At 31.8% G+C, this 22,656-nt stretch overlaps 4 protein-coding genes across 5 annotated transcripts; 1 reads left to right on the top strand and 3 right to left on the bottom strand.

Moving 5' to 3' along the window:
- Nucleotides 1–3,376: 3,376 nt before the first annotated feature.
- On the bottom strand, nt 3,377–3,843 carry LOC100804197 (uncharacterized). Its single transcript, XM_006594476.4, has one exon. The coding sequence runs from the start codon at nt 3,636–3,638 to the stop codon at nt 3,453–3,455; it is 186 nt and encodes a 61-aa protein (XP_006594539.1). The 5' UTR covers nt 3,639–3,843; the 3' UTR covers nt 3,377–3,452.
- A 5,209-nt stretch (nt 3,844–9,052) lies between these two features.
- On the top strand, nt 9,053–9,801 carry LOC100779414 (uncharacterized). The gene has a single exon (XM_006594475.4). It carries the CDS (start codon nt 9,138–9,140, stop codon nt 9,621–9,623), a length of 486 nt encoding a protein of 161 aa, XP_006594538.1. The 5' UTR covers nt 9,053–9,137; the 3' UTR covers nt 9,624–9,801.
- Nucleotides 9,802–10,761: 960 nt separating this feature from the next.
- Nucleotides 10,762–16,507, bottom strand: LOC100812024 (target of rapamycin complex subunit LST8-1). Of its 2 annotated transcripts, none has more exons than XM_006594474.4 (11): nt 16,351–16,507; nt 16,002–16,165; nt 15,475–15,576; nt 15,275–15,387; nt 15,103–15,172; nt 14,471–14,548; nt 13,931–14,047; nt 13,750–13,844; nt 12,682–12,761; nt 12,524–12,583; nt 10,762–12,349 (listed from the first exon to the last, which is right to left on the bottom strand). In XM_006594474.4, the coding sequence occupies exons 2-11, from the start codon at nt 16,107–16,109 to the stop codon at nt 12,222–12,224; spliced, it is 951 nt and encodes a 316-aa protein (XP_006594537.1). In that variant the 5' UTR covers nt 16,110–16,165; nt 16,351–16,507; the 3' UTR covers nt 10,762–12,221. The 2 variants fall into 2 exon arrangements, with proteins under 2 accessions (XP_006594537.1, XP_003542977.1); XM_003542929.5 differs by having other exon boundaries at nt 16,347–16,488.
- A 1,582-nt stretch (nt 16,508–18,089) lies between these two features.
- On the bottom strand, nt 18,090–21,107 carry LOC100803670 (WAT1-related protein At3g30340-like). The gene is made up of 6 exons (NM_001370955.1): nt 20,844–21,107; nt 20,541–20,603; nt 20,315–20,431; nt 19,780–20,197; nt 19,078–19,229; nt 18,090–18,461 (listed from the first exon to the last, which is right to left on the bottom strand). Exons 1-6 carry the CDS (start codon nt 21,026–21,028, stop codon nt 18,272–18,274), a joined length of 1,125 nt encoding a protein of 374 aa, NP_001357884.1. The 5' UTR covers nt 21,029–21,107; the 3' UTR covers nt 18,090–18,271.
- Nucleotides 21,108–22,656: the final 1,549 nt, after the last annotated feature.

The following is a 22,656-nucleotide window of genomic DNA, read 5'->3' as shown; positions in this document are numbered from 1 at the left end:
AAGATGATCTTAGATAATGTAATGGTGGTTGAAGGGGAATAATATATATGTTGAAGAAGTGTATATATATGAGTGATTCTTTTAGTACATATAGTTTGAAAGTAATTTGTTTAATCTTTATTATTTGTATTTTAATATCTTTTTAGTTCTTATAATTTGAAAATAATTTATTTAGTTTTTATATTCTATATTTTAATTTTCTTTTAATTATTACCATCAAAATATGAATAATATTATCAATTATAATTAACTACAAAAATAATAGTAAATAATTTGTAATAAAAAAATAGTTGATAATTTATAACTAATTTGTAGCAAATTATTTTTATATATTTTTTGTAATAAGGATTAAAAGGTAATCAAAATATAAATTGTAGGGACTAAAAATATTATTTTTAAACTATAAAGACTAAAAGAGAATTAAAATACAAATTATAAGGACTAAAAAAATACTTTTAAATTATAAGAATTAAAAGAGAATTAAAATATAAACTAAAAGAATAAAAATTTCACTTTCAAAATTATAGGAACTAAATATATAAAAATCTTCCAATTATAAAAATAAAATGAGTAATTAAAAAAAATATGGAGGGATGTTGATTTTTGGGTACAGATGTTAGATGAACTGTGAATATGGTTATACGGATGGCAATACGGCCAATCCTTTCAAATTTCTTTTACCATACCTACTCATGAGGTGTTTCTTGTGGGTAAAGATGACGCCAAGGTACAGGAGTGTTTGACTTGATTGACTTGAGAGAAATCCTTTATTCTTTTTCTTGTTTTTAAAATATTAGATCCAATAAAGTAGAAGCCTAAAAAGTATGTTAAGTATAAGGAGTAAATAATGTGTTAAGTATACTAATAAAATAGATTTCAAACCATAAAAAATACTTAAAATTATGATAAAAACTAAATAAATGAATAACAAACAACTTCAATAATTAAAGTTAAAATCTATAATTATATAAAGGAAATAAAATATTTTAGCTCAATGATTATTTTTACAATTACCTTCACAAATCACTTAATATTTTTTATTATCTTTCTTTTAATTTTAAAGAAATATGAAAAATCAGTTAGACAGGAATGGCCTGTTTCCCCCTACTTATAATAAATTATAATCACATATATAAAAAAATTATAAAAACACTAGTTATTAATTTTTAAAAATCAATAATTGTGACCTCATTTTTTCCTTTAAATGAAGTGCAAAACTGCAAATCCAGTATCCAACCAAAGCGTCCACAACACATCACCACTGCACTGTTATGACGTCGACTTTTGATTTTGTTTTCTCTTTTACGGGATATGCGATATTAATAATGTTATCAGAAAAATGGATGGAGCTCCTACAGATAAATATTGAGCATGGCTTTAAAATGAAGCTTTTTTCATGGATATGGATGACAATGGCATGATCATAATACTATAGCCAGTGGCGGAGCCAGAAAAATTATAAAGTCTGGACAAAAATTTAAAGATAGCAAATTCATAAAATATGGATAAGTGGTGAAGGCACGCAATTTCTGTTAACATGTCAAAAGTGCCAAGGAAATTAGGAATCATTTCCAGTCAAAAGAACATAAGGCGTGCGTGACCTAAGTCCGCAATATCCCTGTTTGAAACAGAGAGACAGACAAGCCAAAAAGTAACCAGAGCAGAGACCCAATTGGCAGAGTATATTTCTACATTTTACTAAATCCATGTGAGGATAATGTCATATTGAACACAAGCATCTTATTAGTGTGCGTTTGGATATATATATATATATATATATATATATATATATATATATATATATATATATATATTTGTAAAATTAATTTTGAATCAACGTGAATTTACGGAAACGGGAGTTTTGTAGTAACATAACTTTTGTTTGGATAACAAATAATATTATCACACAATACTGTTTGAAGTTTGAACCAAGAGTTGCCATTTATCTGTACACTGTAATGCCATAATTTGATGACTGAGGCCACATTAGGATATCCAGTGACCTGCCAAATAGAATGTCATGCAATAGATAAAATTATAATTATTATTAGAATATTCTTTGATAAAAGTGGAGAAAAATTTTAAGTTTTTATTCCATTATTTGAGAAAATAAAATAGGAAGCAAATTACTAAACAATTAGTCAGGTTATTTCATTTCACAAAATTTTAAACAATTTCAAGAAAATATAATAACTAATAAGTGAGATGATGAGGAAAAAAGAAAAAAAAATAGAAAGGAAACAAGATGGAATCGATTTTTTTGATATAAAAAGTAAGTAAATCTTTACAATTATCCTTTCATGAATACAACTATAAAAAACAATGCATAATAGCAATGAAGAACAAACTTAAATTCCTATGCATCTATTTCAACCCTTCACTACTAGACTTATCTTAGTGGATTAAAAAAAATGATTTGAGACAACATTTCCATGAGCAAGGAAAATAAAAAAAAGAATAAGAAATAAAATAAGAAGGCATTGGAACTATTTGAGCTTATCTTTTTGAGCATCTTAGCTCTGAAAAACGTGAAGAACGACTTGTATGTGCTAGTATTGCAGTTACGTTAATACAGCCCATTAAGAGCCCGTATACCACAAGTTCAATCCTCGGTCTTCAGAATAATAGCTCAAAATATGTTGTTACAACTTACAACTCAAATAATTTTTCACTTTTACAATTCACTTCTCAACTTACTAAGTATGTCCCCCTTTTTTATATTTTTTATTGTAAAAAATATCATTTTGTATAAAAATAATAAAATTCCTGTCTATGTCTTTGGGCCGGGCAATTGCCCAGGGTAGCCGGGCCTTGAAACCGCCCATGACTATAGCTATTCTTACTATTATCCAATCCTACAGCTCTTAAAAAAATAAAATAAAAAATCCAGTCCTAATATACTGTATATTGTTTATAATTATTTTCCAATAATAACGCGACAAGGAAAATTAAATTATTTTATCAATCCTAGTAACTTAAGATATTTGGTTTAGCTAACAAGCCTACAAATAATCATTATCAATCTAGTACTTTCGAGTTTCGAGGATTGGCCCAAAGAATGTACCCCAACAAACAATAAACTATAGAAATAGAAGATTTTGGACCCGCACAATGTGAATCCCCAGCGTATTCATTGTTATTGAATTATATGTATTATTCATAATATTAATAACCGAAAAGAATAATTATAATTTCATTAGAGTAATTATATATATTTAAACACAATTTTTTGATAGCAGTTATTATTTATAGCGCGACGAGAATAAAAAAATATAGTAGGTCTCATTTCATTTAGAGCTTAACATAATAATATAATAAAGAGGTGAAAGAAGTTTCTAGAGTGATGCAGGGAAGGCAAAGAGGCAAGAGTGAGAGGTTAAACGAAACAGATGATCTATGTATCCACTGTTAATGAGAACATAAAAAAGAAATATACAAAAGATGGAGAAATCCTAATAGGAAGGGGTAGGAGGGGGCAGAATGGTCCTAGGACGAGAAGAAACAAAGGGAAGCGTTCGGAGGATCAGAAAACGAACCCGTCGAGGGACAGGGGCGGAACGGAACACCTGCTCCACCACTCTGGCCAGCAACGCCGTATACTCCTCCAGCACCTCCGCCACGATCGCCACCAGTATCATTTCTCTCTCTCTTTTTAAACAAAGAATTCGGGTCGGGTTGAGTTTGGATTAGAATCAACGGGGTTTATATAAGCTTATATATACGGGAAGTGAAAAGAAGGGGAGCTGACCCGGGTAGCAGGTAGTATTGGAATGTGGTAATAACAGCGGCGCAGCCACTCCGCCAAAGTTGTAATGGTTACCGGTTTCCAGTTTAGGATTTCAGTGTGCCAGTCTTATCCTCTCCTCTTTAACTTTTTATATTGCTTCTGCGTCTTCATTCAAAAAACTGACAGTGATACCATGTCGCCCTCTGTTCTGCCACGTTACTGCCTAAAAATCAGTCAATCATTAATTGATTATAGATTATTATAAAAACACCATTCAATATAATAATATTTTTTATCTCTAAAATTGAACGACAGTATTTATTATTAAAATTATAACATACTTTAAATTAAGCAAGTATTTGTTTCAATTTTTTTTTTTAATTTTTTTTTGATATTGATCTAGAAACTATATTTTTAAATTGTAAAAGCATAAAAATAATTTTTATTTTTAGATTGATATAAAATGTGTAAAGTATAAACATATTCCTCAGTCAATTTTTTTTTACAGAAGTTAAAAAATATAATATACATCAACGATCTTAAATGAAACATACTTTTTAATACATACATTTTATAAATAAATTTAATTTACAAAGTGTTTAATTAAAAGAGAAAACAAAGAAACAAATGGGTTCCCTATTGTTCTCTTTCCTCTAAACTTTAAACCTTAACACATCATTTGCTTTGGACAAAGAAATAAAAGTGAAAAGAAAGAAAAAGAACTAGAAAATAAAATGATCCTTATTTGTTATACAATTTGGTTTTATTTAGAATATTTGTGTCATTTAATTTATATCTATCGAATACAAATACCTTTTCTATTTGAAGTATCATATTCAAAACACTAATTAATAAGTACCATAGAATATCCAATTTAACATTTTTTTTTGTCAACTTGGAAACTAGATTCAATGTCTCTATATAACACACTTGAGCCAAGATTTCTATATAACTCTGACACTCGAGCCAAGCCTTTCATGTGGATTGACATTTAGTAAATGGTGTATTTAATTAAGATTTTAAAGAATTTTAAAATATTTTTAAAAAAATATTGAGGTATTTAATCAAGATTATTAGGATTTTTTAAGAAATTTAATAAAGTCTGCTGGTGTTCAATTAAGATTTTTTACAACTTAAAAAAGTCTTATCATATTCAAAAGTATATAAATTTTAATAAATTTTTTCTTAAGATGAATTTTAATGAATTTCATGAGACATTTTATAAGAAAATACACATTAAACAATCACACCAAAATCTTTGAAATTTCATGAAACTTTTTTTTTTCTTTTCCTACAAATTGACATGCTTTTCTTTTTTCATTAGACATAATCATTTGCCTCTTTGTTAAAAGCGATAAACATTCATAATTTTTTTTACTCTTTTGACTAACGATCAACATAACTTGAATCGGGTGATAAGAGATATTTTTTCCAATTCTTTGAGTTTGAGGGACATCTTGAGTACGTGTCTATATAATTTTAATAAATGTGAATATATATGATATATTTACATGAGAAATATATAGTTTTAATAAATATGAGAAATTGACTCATATATAAGCGGATAAATAAATAAATGAAATTTGAAACAATTGTTGTACATGTTTTTTATTTGATGGGATTGTTATCGTGAGAATGACTACAAGTATTCATAGTGTTGGCAGACATTTTTTTTATACAATTAACATGATTTATACTGGTGCAGAAAGAATCAACTTATTGTGCTTATAAATATAATATGGGAAATTGATTTTTTATCTAACAAGTTTATAGTTCTTTGTATAAGATGAGTTTATTTTAAGTGTTAAATGAATAAAATTCATGGGTTTTTATCAATAATTTTAAATATTTTTTTAAAAATTCATAAATTCCTTTAAAATTTTAAAAACTCATAATATCTTTTCAAATCTTATGAATTCATATTTTATAAATTCATTTAAATCTTAAATACAAAATCCTAATTATAAAAGTATTTTAAAAAAAATCTTAAAAGTCATTATATTTTTACAAAATCTTTTAAATCTTTAAGATTTTTTTATGCAAAAATAATCTTTTGAAATCATAATCCAGTGCATCCCCTTAATACTATTAAAAAAAGTTAACTTAGCATATAATATAAATATTAAAAAAAATTCATAGGGAAAAACTTAGAAAGATAGTTTAAAAAACTATTTATGGTTTTGTTATTTTATGATTTTTAAAAAAAACCTCATTTTCTTATTTTAGTATTTTTTTTAAAAAAAATTATAAATAATGTCTCTTGATATATTTTCACGAGGCTTATTATCATTCTACGAACGTGGTTTTGAAGGCAGGACACTTTACATACATTAAATTATTAATACATATACTACTTGATAATTTTTATTATTTCATATTATGTCTTTAATGCAACTCATCTTTTAATTGTTTTTTTTTTGCATTATCGATAAGGATTGAAATGATTCTCATTTCTCACAGTCTTCCCGTCTGAAAAAAAGAAAAAAAGAAATGGCGTTACCCTCTCAAAGTCTTCAGTTGTGCCTGGTATTAAGTTGTATGCATGAATACACCTCAAATCTTAAAACGTGATTCTCGTTTTTCAGTATTTTTCTAATACTTAGTATTTCTTGTACACTCATGGTGAGTTTTCTCCTCTCCAAGATGTCACTTTCATTCAGTTATCATAAAAGGGAAGTAATCCTTTTGTATACAGTTTAGGCCAAGTTTGAATATGATTGACAAAAAGTAACACGTGGATCACAATTCAAAAGTTATATATTTGATATCAATTCTTTCCTTGGGAGCTGAGCTTCATGCACCATGATATATATTGATGTGTCAAACTCATGCGAACATTATTTTTGTTTTCAATTGTATGGAGCAATCTGCAAATTGATCATTATGGGTAGAAGGGTAAACTATTATTTGGGTCCTTGAAGGTGTAAAACGTTTATATTAGTAAAAAAAATTAAAAAGTCTTTAAAAGTATAATTTGTTAATTCCTTTAGATTAAAATTCAAAAAATCATGTGATTTAAGTGATTTATTTTGAATTTTCTTTGTTTAGGGGCTTATTTGACATTGTGAGAGATTTATTTTGAATTTTCTTTGTTTCAAGGATTAACAAATATTTTTTTTACACTTTTAAGAGTGGAAATAATGGTTTACCCGGGATAAAAATTAAGTTGAAAAAGACTTTACTTCCATAGGTTTGCTTCTTTTTTTTTTTTTTTTTTAAAAAAGCTAGTACATAAAACCATATGTGATTGCACACGTCATATTAGATTTTACATATGATTTTTTAATTGATGTTTTACTGATACAAAATGAAATATGAGATGATACATTTATTTATATTAGAGATATATTTTATCCAACTTTCACCTTCATTCTTTTAGTCACCATATAACTTATCTGAAATATTTATTAACTTTATTAATAAGTAACTTTTAAATCACTATTTAAGTCTATTGGAAAATTGATTTACCATTTGACTGATCTAAATTAAGATATTGATTATTACAATATAAAATAGGTTAAAATATAATTTTTTTCTTTTTTTTTAAATCATATTTTTACTCCCTTTATTTTTTAATTAAAACATTTTATTTTTCATTTCTAAAAAGTTTATGATTTTAGTTCATTTTTTAATTGAGATATTTTATCTCTCACTTTTTAAAAAAAATCATAATTTTAATCATTATGATCAATTTCAAATGTTCATCTATATATTATAAACTTTAATTGACACGTGTTTGTTATTATTTACATAACATGATAAATGTTTTTTAAAATTATTTAATTCTAACAAGCTTAATTTATTAAAAAAAAATTAAAGGACTACACAGCCAATAAGCTTAAAATTAACCAAGGGGACTAAAATCATATATTTTGTAAAAGCGGGAGACAAAATGTCTAAATTAAAAAATAAAGAGATTAAAATCATGAATTTTTTAAAAGTAAGGAAAAATACCTCAATTAAAAAATAAGAAAACTAAAATCATGTACTTAGAAAAATAAGAAAGACAAAAATTCTATTTTAGCCTACAAAATATTAATTTTCTTATCAACCAATTTTTTATCATTGTAAACACAAGGCCTCTTGAAAGAAACATGCTATAAGATTCTTTGGGGTTCTCCTTGTTTTTGTTGTATGGCCATGAGATTGACTTTTATTTTTGGTTAGGCTTTTTTTTTAACAAGAACAAAATCATATGTTGGAATGCAAATGAAATCATGAGAGCTAGCATGTAATTGTGATGCCCTAGCTAAATTATGGACAACATAATTAACTTGCCTCTTAATAAAACTCACATAAGAGTTTGAAATACTAGCAATAAATGATCTACACCTAGACAATAAAACATTCTGTCCAAATCTGGCAGATTCAAAGGAGTCCTTCATTAACTTGCAATCTGTCTCAAAAACAACACTTGAGAGCTGTAGTTGTTGATGAAGAGCAAGAAATCTCAGCTTCTTGCGGTTGTGGGATACCTGGAATAAGCTGTGTTCGAGCCTTAATGAAAGAGCCAAACTCATCGTGCAAGTAAAGTCCAATACCGAAAGAGTTTTTATCCTTGAAAATTGCAGCATCCATGTTGGACTTGATGGAGCCATGAGGAGGTGGAGACCAGGTGGTTGAATGCTCGTTGGGGACTTGGCTCGTTGAAGAGCTGCTGGCACGAACAAAGAGCCATTCATAGAAGAAATGGAATGCAAGGGAAACTACCATATCTGGAGTGGATTCTATGTTGTCCTAGACATTCTGATTTCTGCTTCTCAAAATTCCCCAAAGGATAACAGCAATGTTGTTTCTTTCTTGAAGTTGTAGATCATGAAGCAAGTAAAATAAAAATCCATTGAAACTTTCTGCTGAATCAATTTTAGGCTAGGCTTAATCCAATGAAAAGTGGTTCAAGATTTTTTATAGTAGTATTACATTTTAGCAGAATAGTAAGAGTCTTTGAATTGCCCCTTGATTGATAGGAGTAACTACCGTTAATACTGTTAGAGATCACATTTGGGCCTCTCTGTTCCTGTGTTCATGCTCTAGTAACTAAGATATTTGGGTAACAAAAATTCGGTTAACTCTAATAACTAAGTCTCCAAGCACATGCACCGATTCTTTCCCTTGGAAATGGTAAGGATAGAAAGAAACATAAGAACCATCGCATAAGCATAACAAGTTAACCCATTGTCAAGCAATCCCGAATCCTTCTTTAGCTTTTTCTTCTGATCCTCTTATTGTCATTCAAGTAATTCCACCCACTTTAATTTATTCGCACAGGAACTTAACTATAACTCCTTCACCTCTTGTAGTGGTATAAATAAAATACACCCCACATTCATATTTTGAACCCAAGTCACAACCAAATACCAACACACACTTTTTTATTTAGTGGAAAATTTCATTGAAACACCTCACAAACATGCCTTTTGAATCATCAGCCAAGTCTAGTCAATCTCCCCCTGCTGAAGGCGACAAGCACAAGCATTTGGACAGGGAAATTAGGGAGATGGTATCTGCCATCACTCACCGTGTAACTGATTTTCACAAAGCTGGCTCCACCCACCATTTGGAGAAAGAGCATGAAGATGACACGAGGATCATTACCCTCACAGGAACCAATGATGGAGCAACACTGCGAAGCGAATTGGATGAAAAATCGGGCAAAACTTCTCATGGTGAGTCTGAAGAATTGAGCACCTTTGTTAACAGCAACTTTCAGGCCATCAACAACTCCATCATGTTTGGTGGAAGTTACCAAGCCAATGACCCTGGTGTGCATTTGGATATCTCTGATTTCACTGATGACCAACCTCCTCAGAGCCAAAAACACAAGGTTGAGAAGCTAGGGAAGAAGGGAAAGAAAGAGAAAGAAGGTTCCAAAAGTGATCATCAATTTGGCTTTTAATAGAAAATGGTACCTGCATAAAAGAGTGCCGCGGAATAAACATCTTGTGTCAATATTAAACTACTGGTCCATGTATGTTTGAATAACCTTGTTTTTCTGATATGTTTTTGAATTATATATTTTGTGTGTTTTTTGTTTGTGGGTTGTGAATCAATCATATTGGAGATAGTTATCGTTATAAAATACTTTTTTTTGCTGACTTCCATAATAAAATATACTGCCATTAATAGATACAATAAAAAATAACAGTAATAATTAATGTTCATGTCCGTATGCAATGATAAAGAGAGAGAGTGATGGGGCTAGGTGTGGGATTCACCCTGAATCTCCGTCACCCACAAGACTCGTTGTCATGTTCCATTTCCTCAAAATCCTTAACCAACCAACCAATATATAAACCCATTAACCCTTCCCTGTCTTCTCTCAACTCTTCAAAGATAAGGAATACCAAGTTTCAGAGTACAGAGAGAGCAGAGCCCCAATTAGCAAATTCAAGCAGTACTAGAACCAATAGGCAACTAAAATCCCCTTTTCAACCCTAATTTTTCTTCTTAATTAATTTCATTTAAGTCCTTTAATACGCAGACCCAATCTGATAAGGATCTTGTATATTTTTTTTAAGCCGAGTAGAAGATCCTTACCAGCCCAAGCTTCTTTGGGTCTTAAGTTGATCTTATTTTCCTTCAAGCACAAACTTAACCACAAAGGACTTTCATCGTTTTTCAAAAACAGCTATCAAGGGCACACCTTTGCAGGCTTACCAATCCCAGGTTTTCGAAAAACAAAGCAGAAAGAAATAAAGAAAAACGGTTTATAATAAAATAATTGAATTCTAGATCATATTCGCATTTTCTAAATAAAGATAACTAAGGCCCCTTGAGAGTGTCTTCGAAAAGATTAGCCAGACGTAGTAGAACTCATACTTACAGTTTATTTATTAGAGGAATCAACAAAGGAAGAGGAGGAGGATCCAAAAAGAAACTTGGTATTATTACACAGACTACTGTTACAAACTTTCTCCTCTCAAATTCTCACTAATGGGTTAGTATTTTTCAGCGTGTCCACATTTGAACCCAAAGATCCTGAACCCAAAAACCCTTTATATAAAGAAAATTGATAGAAAAAGACAAAAAGCCCCTTAGGTCAAAAACAGTAAAGTTACTTCATTTACTTTATCAACTTTTACAACTAAAGTTTTGTGGATAGACCCAATGTCATATTCTATGCAACAATAAAGATTCTCGTCTTGAATTTTGGCTGTTTTGGCAGAATGCTTCTGTCTTCAATTCTTGGTTGATTTTATGATAGTAACATCTTCTTCGTCTAGGATATTTCTGGAATAGAAGATGTTTGATGAATCTTCAATTGAGAGGTCGGTGGATGGAAAATGATGGGTTTGTTGTCCATGACGACTTCTTAAACTTCTTTGTCTTTCTCTTCTTTTTTGGAAGAATTGAACCAATTTATTGTTGTGATCAATCGGGAAAGGAATAAAGAACTTCCCATTGTAAGATGGCTGGAAAAGCTTTGTATTGTGAGTTTCTCTTATTAAGTCAAACTCTCGTTTGTCTTATCCTTACAAGAACCATTGGTACCCTTGTATTTATGCCCTCATGAGGTTGTATTGGTACTGTGTATTACCATGTACATCTCAAATTTCGTATTCATAATAGAGATAGTCTAGACAGAGATAGTTTCTATGATCCTCAGGTAAGAGTCTCATAACATGACATGGGTAATTCTGAACAGTAAAGCTGCTCGGGCAAGTTGTTATTTTGATGGTAATGTAGTCCATCATTTCTGCCTGAATCAGGTTTATAGTCTCATTGATTGAGGGGTTGAATCCATCTATCAGATGGAGGAATCAAGATTGATTCCAAACATCCATGATCTAATAGGCTTTTTGTAGAAATTGCTAGGTCCTCATATCCAAAGGACATAAACTGGTCGGTCCAAGTCTAATCTGACTTTTCTAAAGAGAAATTTTATCTTGCATGGACAGTTGGTTTTGTCTTGCCAATAAGAAGTTTTGTTGGTGCATACAAATCTTTGGTTAGAGTAGACATGCACGCCTATGTAGAGACCCAGAATGTATTTGGCTGTTGTGCACCTTAAACAATAGGCTCTGTGTCTTCTTGAAATTCTCTAGGTTTAGGCCATTTATTGGTTTGGGGATAGTTGGACTTACTATATCTTTGTTGGTTTTGTGGTTGACCTTGGTTTGGTCGGTATTTATAAATATGGTAGTGTTTTGTGGTTTGAGGGCCTTTTTTATTTTATTTATGTCTTTGTTTAGCTCAAGAGCTTTTTTGGTTTCTTCCTTCGAATAGAATCCTTTGTAGATTGGACTTTGAATACCCTCCTTTGCAAGGCAAAGGTCTTTAAAGTTGGTATGAACACCTTTGTGAGGTCCTGATAACAGGACAAAAGCCATCTTTCATCCCCGACTAGGATTTCCAGTTCTATTAAAGACTTATTGACTAAACGTGCAGACAGTCAAAGAACTATAGAAAACTTCAAAGACCGAGAGAGGCAGATTATTATTTTCAAAACAAGATGTATCTGATGGAAAAAACAAAAAACTTTATGACCACTATCTCAGGAAGCTGCGGGTTCAGCCCCATCGTGTAGGGCACAGCAAATTGTAGCTTTATGATGCCCTTGGTAAACTTTAATATCTTCACCAGTTGACATAGACCAGAGCCTTGCAGTTGTATCAGAGGAAGCTGCAATAACAATATGCAGCTTAAATAGATGGAACAATGATTTAATAAATTCTAAAGATCAGATCTGTTTGCTGTCAAGAATATTGAGGAGTGATAATGTAAATTTTTTATATATCTGGTAGCTGAATGCCAATAACTAAGTGGATGAATATTGAAAAATTACTAAGTTAGTACCTGTAATAAGGTAGGCACCATCCACAGAGAAGACACAGTCCCACACCCAGCGTTGGTGACCTGTGAAGCACAGCCAACTCACTTAGGGAAAATGAAATTTTGGGAAATGAGGAAGGAAGTGAGAAAGCAGTTGATTATCACAAGACTTCATGAATTACCTATGAGAGTTTTTTCTAGGGTAAAACCATCAACATTCCATATTTTGACAGTATGATCAGAAGATGCAGTTGCCAAGTACCTAAAAGAATAACACCAACAAAGAAATATTGACATCTTACAGAAGCAATGAGGCATATCAATACTTATTGACAGTGAAATTATCATGACTGGGGACTGGAACACTGAATTGGTCCCTTATCCACTCAAGGGGACAGAGATATATTAAAATGCTTATACCTAGAGACACTCATCCAGTCAAACAGTTTTGGATAAATTTTAGAGAACCAGACAGGTGTGCTATTACATGTTTGATGCTTCCAATTTAAACTGAGGTTGCCAGCTCAAACAAGTATAGGGATTTAAATACAAAAAAACCATATTGAATAAGCAGTGCAGTGAAGTCCAGCTTCATGCCAATGGACCATGGATATGACTTGGAACAAAATGTGAGCTTCACTGCATTTGCTTGATTGTAGAACAAAAGCACAAAGGAGAAGATTTTCAGTTAAAGGGGTCATAGTCTCCCAGAGTTTATACAGTTATACTCATCAACATAGCATGTGTGTGTGAGGCTGTGAGCATGTTCACACATTTATGTTGAAGGAGCTCATATTGAATAAGCAGTGCAGTGAAGTCCAGCTTCATGCCAATGGACCATGGATATGACTTGGAACAAAATGTGAGCTTCACTGCATTTGCTTGATGGTAGAACAAAAGCACAAAGGAGAAGATTTTCAGTTAAAGGGGTCATAGTCTCCCAGAGTTTATACAGTTATACTCATCAACATAGCATGTGTGTGTGAGGCCGTGAGCATGTTCACACATTTATGTTGAAGGAGCTCATGTTCAATTCAGCACATCATTTTCATCACAAAAAAATTTCAGTGCCAATATTTCAGTTTTTTCTAAATAAGACCCTTAGTCTATGACCCTTATTTGCAATTGTTTTACAATTCCAATAGCTGAACCACTGCCCTGTTCACTTGAACATGACGTTTGCGATGTCTGGGTTTAATAAGATGATGAGGAATAAAAAAAATGCAAAATATGAGCATAATCTTTATAACCTGTGGGGTTCACAGAACTCGGGTGATAAAAGACATTTGAGAATGTATCCCTTGTGTGCTTGCAGCTTGTGAAGAGGCTCAAAGTTTGTCATTGTCTGCACAAAGACATAATCCACCGGGACAAATAAGAAAAGTTTGATATGCGGGTAATCTCATTCTAATATTTTTATGAAGGCACAACCTGAGTCCCTCGCAACAAGCGCCACACATAACATGTCCCATGATTATTTGCTGCAACTACCAAGCTCCCATCCCACATTACTGTTAAAGAGCGTACAGCTGTATCCACCTCTGGAACCTACATTCTTCCACATATTGCAAATAATGTTTCATCCATAATTTTTTTATCAAAAGGTGAGAGAAAAAGAGAGGACAGAATGAGGTGCACTGATTCTTAGGAAATAAGACTATCAACCTAAGAACAAGGATTTCTCCAAAAGGCAAAAGTATAAAAAAACCTATAAGCCATTTAATTAGTGCAGAAAGAACCCTTTGGTGAAGCATGGTGATTGAATGTATATTAGAGTACATGTGGAAGGTCAAAGAGAAAGCATCATGTGCTTTTGCAAGGTGTATGCCTAGAGAGTTAGAACTGGCTACTAATTTAGACAGTTCATTCTTAGTAAATATTATTTTGGATTTATTTCTTGAATAAAAAATATTTTGAATCGTGATTCTACAGTGATATCCATATTCAATAAAAAAAAGTCATAACTAATACCAATTCGCAACTGCATGAATTTGCTGTCAAATCCCACACACGAATGTTGCCATTTTGGTCACCAGATATTAGTTCAGTCTGTAGGATCACCAGAAAAATAAAAATCAATGAAAACCACAAAGCAAAAACCTATGAGAACTGCAATCTGATTATTCTGGATATAGCAAAAATTAAGGAACCATAGTGAATGAAGAAAGAGCATCAATAACCCATTCTTCAACTGAAATGCAATGAAACAAAAATAAGCTTTTATTATTGAAAGTATGTCATATTCCAGATCTAAAAATCAATCAATAAACCAACAGTTATATCAACCCATAGAAGTGGCAATTAGTTAAATGAAGTAAAATAAAATATGAAAAGCTAAAACCAGTGTGCTGTTGGACCAATTCAGTCCAAGCTACTAATCTGATTCATGCAAAGTGGCAATTAGTTAAATGAAGTAAAATAAAATATGAAAAGCTAAAACCAGTGTGCTGTTGGACCAATTCAGTCCAAGCTACTAATTTGATTCATGCATTAATTATTGTTATTAATTGTTACATCTTCTAACTTGTTATAACGTGTTAATGACTAATGTACTCATAAGCCAGGAATAAATTGTATAACCACCAAAAATGGTGAAACATAACCTGATTTGGGTGTAGCACAACAGTGTTTACAGCTGCACGACTTTCATATTCCCTTTGACAACCCGGTGCCCTGCATTCTTGTTATCATATATGCAATGATTATCAAGAAAGAATTTAAGGACATAAGTCATACTACAAACTTATTTCATTATACATTGTTAATCTACTTCACCTCAAATCCCAGATCTTAACTGTGCCATCCTCTGAACCAGAATACATCCAATTACCATCACATTGAAACCCAACTGCCATTACATTATTGGTATGTGAATCATAGCTCATTACCTGCCACAAAATCAGGAACACAAATTGTTTGGAACCATAAAAAAAATTATTTCCTTTGAAGTAAGTGTATCAGTTGAAAAGACAAACCGGTTGAGGACTATTTGAGTTAACATCAAACAATCGTATGTGAGGATTGCCAGCTGCAGCCAGGAAGTGTTTGTCCGGGGTTATCTCCAGCCGGTTTACTTGCTGTACAAAGAAGATGAGGCAAAATAAGTTCCTGAGCTATGGACCTTAAACACACCAAGAATTAAAAAAAAAAAAAAAAGCATTCTTGATAAATTAGTTGCAAGTAACAACCACCATCTAACAATAGACACACACAAAAACACTGAAACAGAAAACTTTTAAGCATACCATAATTTTAACACTAAAACATAAGGCATGGTACATTCAACAGAAGAGCTATTCACTTAAAGAAGTTTATGCAAGTTCAACTTTGTTCTCCAATTTCATGGAAACGTTCAGAAATAAAGTCTCATCATCTAGTGTTCAGAAAAATACTTGTTATAGCTTTGATTTGAGAAACCTAAAAGTCATATACATTTTGAAGTACCAGTACCACCAACAAAATGAAAAGAAAAAAAAAACGAATAAGGGGAAGGAAGGCAAACCGAATCAGGATATTGGATGGTGCGGTAGCAACGGCCACTCTTGGCCTCCCAAAAACGAATGGTGTGATCATAGCTCGCAGTGGCAAGTATCACCGTTGGTTGGCTCATTCTACAATACGGCTTTTCTTCTTCTTTTTCTTCTTCCTCTTTCAACCAACATTTATCTATCAAACAAAAATGCGATTGGGTTGGTAAAAATCTATTGAATCTAAATGGAAATATTGAAAAGTAACTACGATACGATGAGATGTTGCTAGAAACAACGAAAAGGATGAAAATAACGCCATAGTGATGACTACGAAAAGAATAACCTAACTGACGAAGTAAGAGTGTGAAGAAAGAGACCTACATCATGAGATCGCCGTCTCGGCGTGTTTCTGCCGCCACCTCCGCCGTCTACGGTGATAATAGGAGCGCGCCGCACTAGTCAATTTTCCAGTTCATCTTTGGTCTTCCCTACAACAAAAACGCGCTGTTTCCGACCGGTAGCAACCAATGAGTTTTTTACGATTTTACCCCTCTTCTGTTCGGATGGGCCTTCGGATACTTTCCTATAGGGATCTGAATCCTGCACCTCCTAATTTTTCTAAAATCCCAAATTACCCTTTTCATATTATACCATTCCAAAATAGTTATTCTATAAAGTGAATTTTTTTTTTCGTAATAGGTGTTCTAAAATGGTAAAAAATAACTTTACCTTCTGAAATATGTGATCCATAATAATAAAAAATAGTTTTTAGAATTGGAGTTTTGTAGCAGTAAAAAAAATAGCCTTTAGAATAAATATTTCATAATAATAAAAAATAATTTTTCATTTCAGAATAAATATTTCATAATAGTAAAATATGACTTTGCTTCCGGAACAATCATTTTGAAAGATACAAAATGCACTTCCGAAAAAGTTATTACATAAACAAAAATACTTCCGGAACAACTATTTTGAAAAGCATTTTCTACTTATGGAAGTACCATTCTAAAAGTATTTTCTTCTTATGAAAAAGTCATTTTAAAATGTCTGTTCTAAAAAATTTGTTTCAAAATAACCATTTTGGAATAGACATTATGAAATACCCATTCCGAAATAGGCATTCTAGAAGCCTATTTTGGAACCCACCCCACCCCAACCAAACAAGAAACCAACCCGACACCCACTACAAAGAAACAAAACAAACAAGAAACCGAAAGGGGGGGACGTGTGCCGCATTGGGGGAGGAGGAGCGGCACTGGGGAGGGAGCTATGCCGTCTAGGGGAAGGAGTTGTGCTGTAGGAGAGGGAGTGTTAATTCTTTAAGGGTAAATTGATAATTTCAAATGTAATTGGAGGTATAAGATACATGTATGGAGGTGTAGGATTCAACACCCTTTCCTATATCGAAACCAATAGCCCAATAAGTTATTTACGATTTTAAAGGTAAGCATCACTTGGGCAATTGATAGTTACACTTCGACTTTTACTTTTTGACGAAATTAGATAAAACAAATTATTTACATAAAAAAACGTAGTATGGAAATTATTGATATGACACGAGTGATTTTGATTTTTTTTTTAAAAATCAATTATACTTATAATAAATGTAAAAAATTTACATATTTTACATCAATTATAACTATAACTAATATAAAAAAATAAAATCATTCATATTATAACTTTTACGTAAATAATTTTTTATTTCTACTTATTTTTGTAAAAAAGTCGTTACACTCCTCCCAATTATAAACATACTCTTCCTTATTTTTTTAAAATAAATTTTATTACTAAAAATATCTTTTTATATAAAAGGTATAAACCTATTAAATTTATATAAAGAGGTGGGGAGAGGCAAACTTGTCTCGACCCATTGTAATCCCTCATTTTAATGCAAATTCTAAAAAATAAAGCTAGCACACACCAAGTCGTTAAACTAAGATCATGCATGGAAAAAATTATTTTTGAGAAAATATTTATTAAAAAAAAAACAATTGTTTTGTAAATAAATTAAAATGCTTGGCCACTTAGCATAAATTGGTCTTATCGGAGATAAATCTTGATTACAAGTAAATAAAATCTTATTCGCTGAGTCTTACGATCGTAACATCTTGACTTTCTCATTTCACTACAATTTTACCCTCTTTTTTGTTTTCCTTTTCATTTAACGTACATTACATTACCTTATTCCCAGACGGATCAAACCATAGCCCCTTATACATTGTCTGATGTATTGTTTAAGTAAAAACCTACTTAAAACTATGTAGAAAGTTGCTTGACAAACGTGAACATACATATAAAACAATTAGTGGCACTGCGAATCACACGATTCTGCGTGAACATACACTGTCAACTGTTGTATTTGCGGTTGCGGTTCTTGCTCCTTGGTTTCTTCAGCTTCTTGGACTAACTTGACCACACGATTCTGCATTTCCATGCTCTTACCCCATAGAAGAATGTACAATCCAATAATCACCAAGATAGACCCCATCACACTAAACAGCAAGTCGACGAAACTTAAATCAGGTAAAGAGCAGTTTTTCATTTCCTTAACTAAATTTAATTAAATTGCACTAAGAATGTAAATATTTTTTATACTTTCATTCAATCATCAATTACTATAAATGAAATGATTGTTAAATTTTATAATATTTATTTTAAAAATCATACATAATAGATATAACTCAATTCACAACATACTCCGAGTTTATGAAAAAAGAGTTTATGAAAAAAGACTTAAGTTGAGTGAGTTTAATTTTCATAAAATATATTATTGGAAGAGACAAAAAGCTTTAAATATGATTAAGTCTCAGATCAATAATTAATCTAATAGTCAATCCTTAATTTGTGAGGATATCTCGGGTTCCACCCGAAAACCAAAGGTCTTATAGTTGAAAAAAAATTATAAAATATTTATACATTAAAATTAAACTTAATATATTGAAAATCAGGCTTTAGAGAGAGGCGACTGATTGTTATATCTAACTTTAGTTACTGTGGAAGAATTGAGAACCAAGGAGCCACTATAATGTGGGGCACTGATGCACTATTGTGAGGGAGTATATATTATAATAAGAGGGTGCAACTGTGCATAAAGGTAGAAGAATTTACCTTCCAAGATGGAGCTGCTCATGCAAGACAGGGATATCAATCATTGCTGCCATTATCTGAACAAGAGGACTGAATGCTGCAGTAAAGACAGGACCTCTCTTCTTCACACACCATGACATGCCCACAAAACACAAACCCGAACCAATCATCCCCTGTAAACAAATTGTTTACACTTTGTTAACCTTAAGTCATGAAACTGTTTACAATTCTAAATTACGCTTTCCTCCTTCATTGTCACTGGTCATTATTAGTATTAGATGCTTTCATCTTTTCTCTCTTTTTTTAACACAAAAACTCCAATCATGAAACAGCATCACGCAAAGCTGTCTATAGCTTAAGAATTTGCCACCCTTTTTCCATACCACAAAAAACAAAGGATTTGATTCTTCTAAATTGAGTAAAGGTAAAAGAAATAACTTAGGTGTTGATGACAAGATCAACATGGTATTTTAAGATATTCACGATTTGTTATGCATTTGCATGTACTATTATTTACTGTTAATTATTCATCTATAACTTCAGATTATTTCCTTTTCATTCTAAAAGTGAGTAACACACTTTAGAGGACCTACTACCTGAAAAATTCTCACTTGCCTTTGTAAAAGTAATTTCTCTCTTATCTTAATTTTAACGCAATTCTATATCGAATGGTAATGCCACACGGGAACTCTAACTCATCATGGCTTGGAAAAGTGAACTTACAGCATATAGAATAGCAATGATTTGTATCTTTCCCTTGAGAACCCAAATGGACAAGTTGTGGTCAGTGAAGAAGCAAATAACAGCTGATTGAATGGCCCCAAAGAAGGACATGATGGCTGTGCTAGAATACTGGCATGGATATCTCTTGCTTATTTTTGACTGTAAAATAAACCAAGAAGACCAAAAGATGGTTCCCAAAACCAACGCTATTACACCAATAGTCCATTTTCCCTTTGTCCTTGTAGAAGCTAGATTCACTGCAGAACTGTTGGCCACAGGAGATACAGATTCATAGTGAGAAAAATTAAACAGTGGCTTGCCTTTGTAAAGTGTCAACATCAATGCGCCGCCTATGCACACCAATGAACCAAGAATCTTAGCTCTCCCACTTTTGCATTTGATTTTCACGGTCTCTAACCTGTGAGAGAAAAGAAACAAATGACACGGTTACCCTGCATCATGTGATGGTAGCTTACTACAAAGAATATAAGAATAACATAGGTTTGAATTTTGAATTTTGAATTTTGATTCATACCCAAATGGTAATGCCATCATGAATGTGACCACAGGCACCATGTTGATGAAAGCACAAGAAAAGGTAGCAGAAGTATATTGGATCCCCATAAGGAAAAAGTATTGAGTCACTGATGCCCTACAGTCATGTTAATCACATAACAGATAATTCGCAATTACATGACAAGAAAAAAAGTGCTAGTGAGAAAAGGAAAGACAACCAAGGACTTGTATTTTTTGTGACTAACCCAACAATGGCACTGCAGAATAGGTAACATAAAATTCGAAATGTGAGCCTTGGTCTGTCGTTTCTGCAATAAAATTAAATATATGCTCATAATTGCAAGATATCTAATATCCCTTCAAGTATACATGGATAAATTACTAGCTTAACATTCTTGATGCCAATACAAACAAATTGTGGCTTAGGTGGGTGAGTTCAGAATCATTCATTATCGCAATTTGATCTATCTGCATGTTAACAATATCAAAGAATTCACCCCCCCCCCCCCCCCCCTAACTACTAAAATTAAGAAGTTTAGGGTACCAACCTTTCCCTAAAGTAGCAGATTGGGGCTATGAAAATGGTAGCAATTGACAGCCGGTATGTGATAAAAACCAAATGGTTCATTCCCTCTTCAAGGACTTTCTTGAGAAGAATATTCACTGCCGCAAAAGAAAAATCAATTGCTATCATTACTATAAAAGGTTTCCATTCATCACAAGTACTCCTCATTTTCAGCTATGCAATTCTATTCCACAGCTCTTGATGGGGCAGGGTGAAGCTTTTCCTTCCTTATAATTTTATTTGGATGAGAAAGTGATAGTTGCAATGCCACAGAGAGCTACCTGTGGATTTATATAAAAAAAAATATTCCAGAATAAGTGGTAAGAAAGCAAGATCAAATTCTGCAGTCACATCCAACATTTTAAGCAACCAGCTTTGACAATAGTTTAATAATTATGCACTTCCTTTTGTTTTCTTTTGACTGATTCTGTTCAATATAAGGAGTTATTCCAGAATCATGTTAAGGGCTTGTATAAATATTTATAGGTTGATTCATAATCTATGACCCTGACATTATTAGCCTATTATATAGCCACGTGTTTGTGCATTTGCTAATTCGTCTAGGAAGGAAGTTGGCTATGTTTCATGCTGTCCCTGTTCTTTTCACCCAGTGGGCAATTGAAGCTTCTGTAATTGGTGAGAGGCATCTTTTGGGTGGAACTGTAGAAAAAATGGTGCTTCTCCCGCCCTCATTTACGTGGCATCTAATACTATTCATCTTTTGAAATAGGGTAAGCAGCAGCCACAGCTCAAAAATATGGAAAGCCAGAAAAAATTTATCAAATCTTGGTTCAAATTAATCACTTCAAAAGGCAAGAGAATATAGTGATGAGCACAGTAGGAAAACGTTTAAAGCATGAAGAATTAACGGTCCAATGAATTAAAGCTCAAAATCTTCAGGTGGCATGGCTAACGAATTAGATTCTTTAATGTGGATAAAAGCTCACACACACACACACACATATATATATATATATATGAAAGGTTAAGAAGTAGTTTTTGCATTAATTTTTGTGAAAGAAAGGAGGAATTTGAAGTATTCAGGTCTGCTCTAGTGAGAATGATACAATAAAATATAAGTAGGTGATATTAAACTGCCATCTAAAATTTTTAGATATTAGGTTATTGATGAGTGAGTCTTTATCAATTATACATTACTTAATTTGTTTATTTTTATTTAATGTAAAATTTTATCTTCACACTTAAATTCTAATAAAAAGATATAAGAGTTGGATAACATAATAAGTTATTATATTTTTTTTCTCAACATATTATTGGTATGAAATAGTCCTGTTAGAAGAAATGATTAATATTAGTTGAGAATTATGAATGCACAAAAGATAAATATTTTTCTCTCAAACACAATTTATTTTATGTTGAAAAGTTAATCAGAATTTTGAATTTTGAATTATTTAATTAAAAGATATAAGTTGTTTGTTCCTACTTGTGTTTATCATTGTTGGTGCAATTTTATTATCTAATACTTGATAGTTGATACACAATAAATAATTTATTTATTAAAGAGAAAAAAGACCATGCAGTTCATGTTTTCAAAGGAAATTTGCAGCAGAAAATTAAGATGGTTCATGATAATAGATGATATATTCCATGACTATGCAAAAGTGCAAATTAATTAAACAATATTATCTTGATGCCGGAACCTGCTAATATGGTCATGGGCCATGGCCTACATGGCTTGGTGGACATGGCGCAAATTCTATAGCATTTTGTATTTTAGAGCTTAATCAAGCATATGATAACATGGGTAAGTTAATTAAGATGTCAACTATTCCTTG

The sequence above is a fragment of the Glycine max genome, chromosome 13, assembly GCF_000004515.6.
Source record: "Glycine max cultivar Williams 82 chromosome 13, Glycine_max_v4.0, whole genome shotgun sequence".
Taxonomy (NCBI): Eukaryota; Viridiplantae; Streptophyta; class Magnoliopsida; order Fabales; family Fabaceae; genus Glycine; species Glycine max.
Note: the sequence above shows the minus strand (reverse complement) of the source record. Positions and strands in the feature narration are given on the sequence as shown.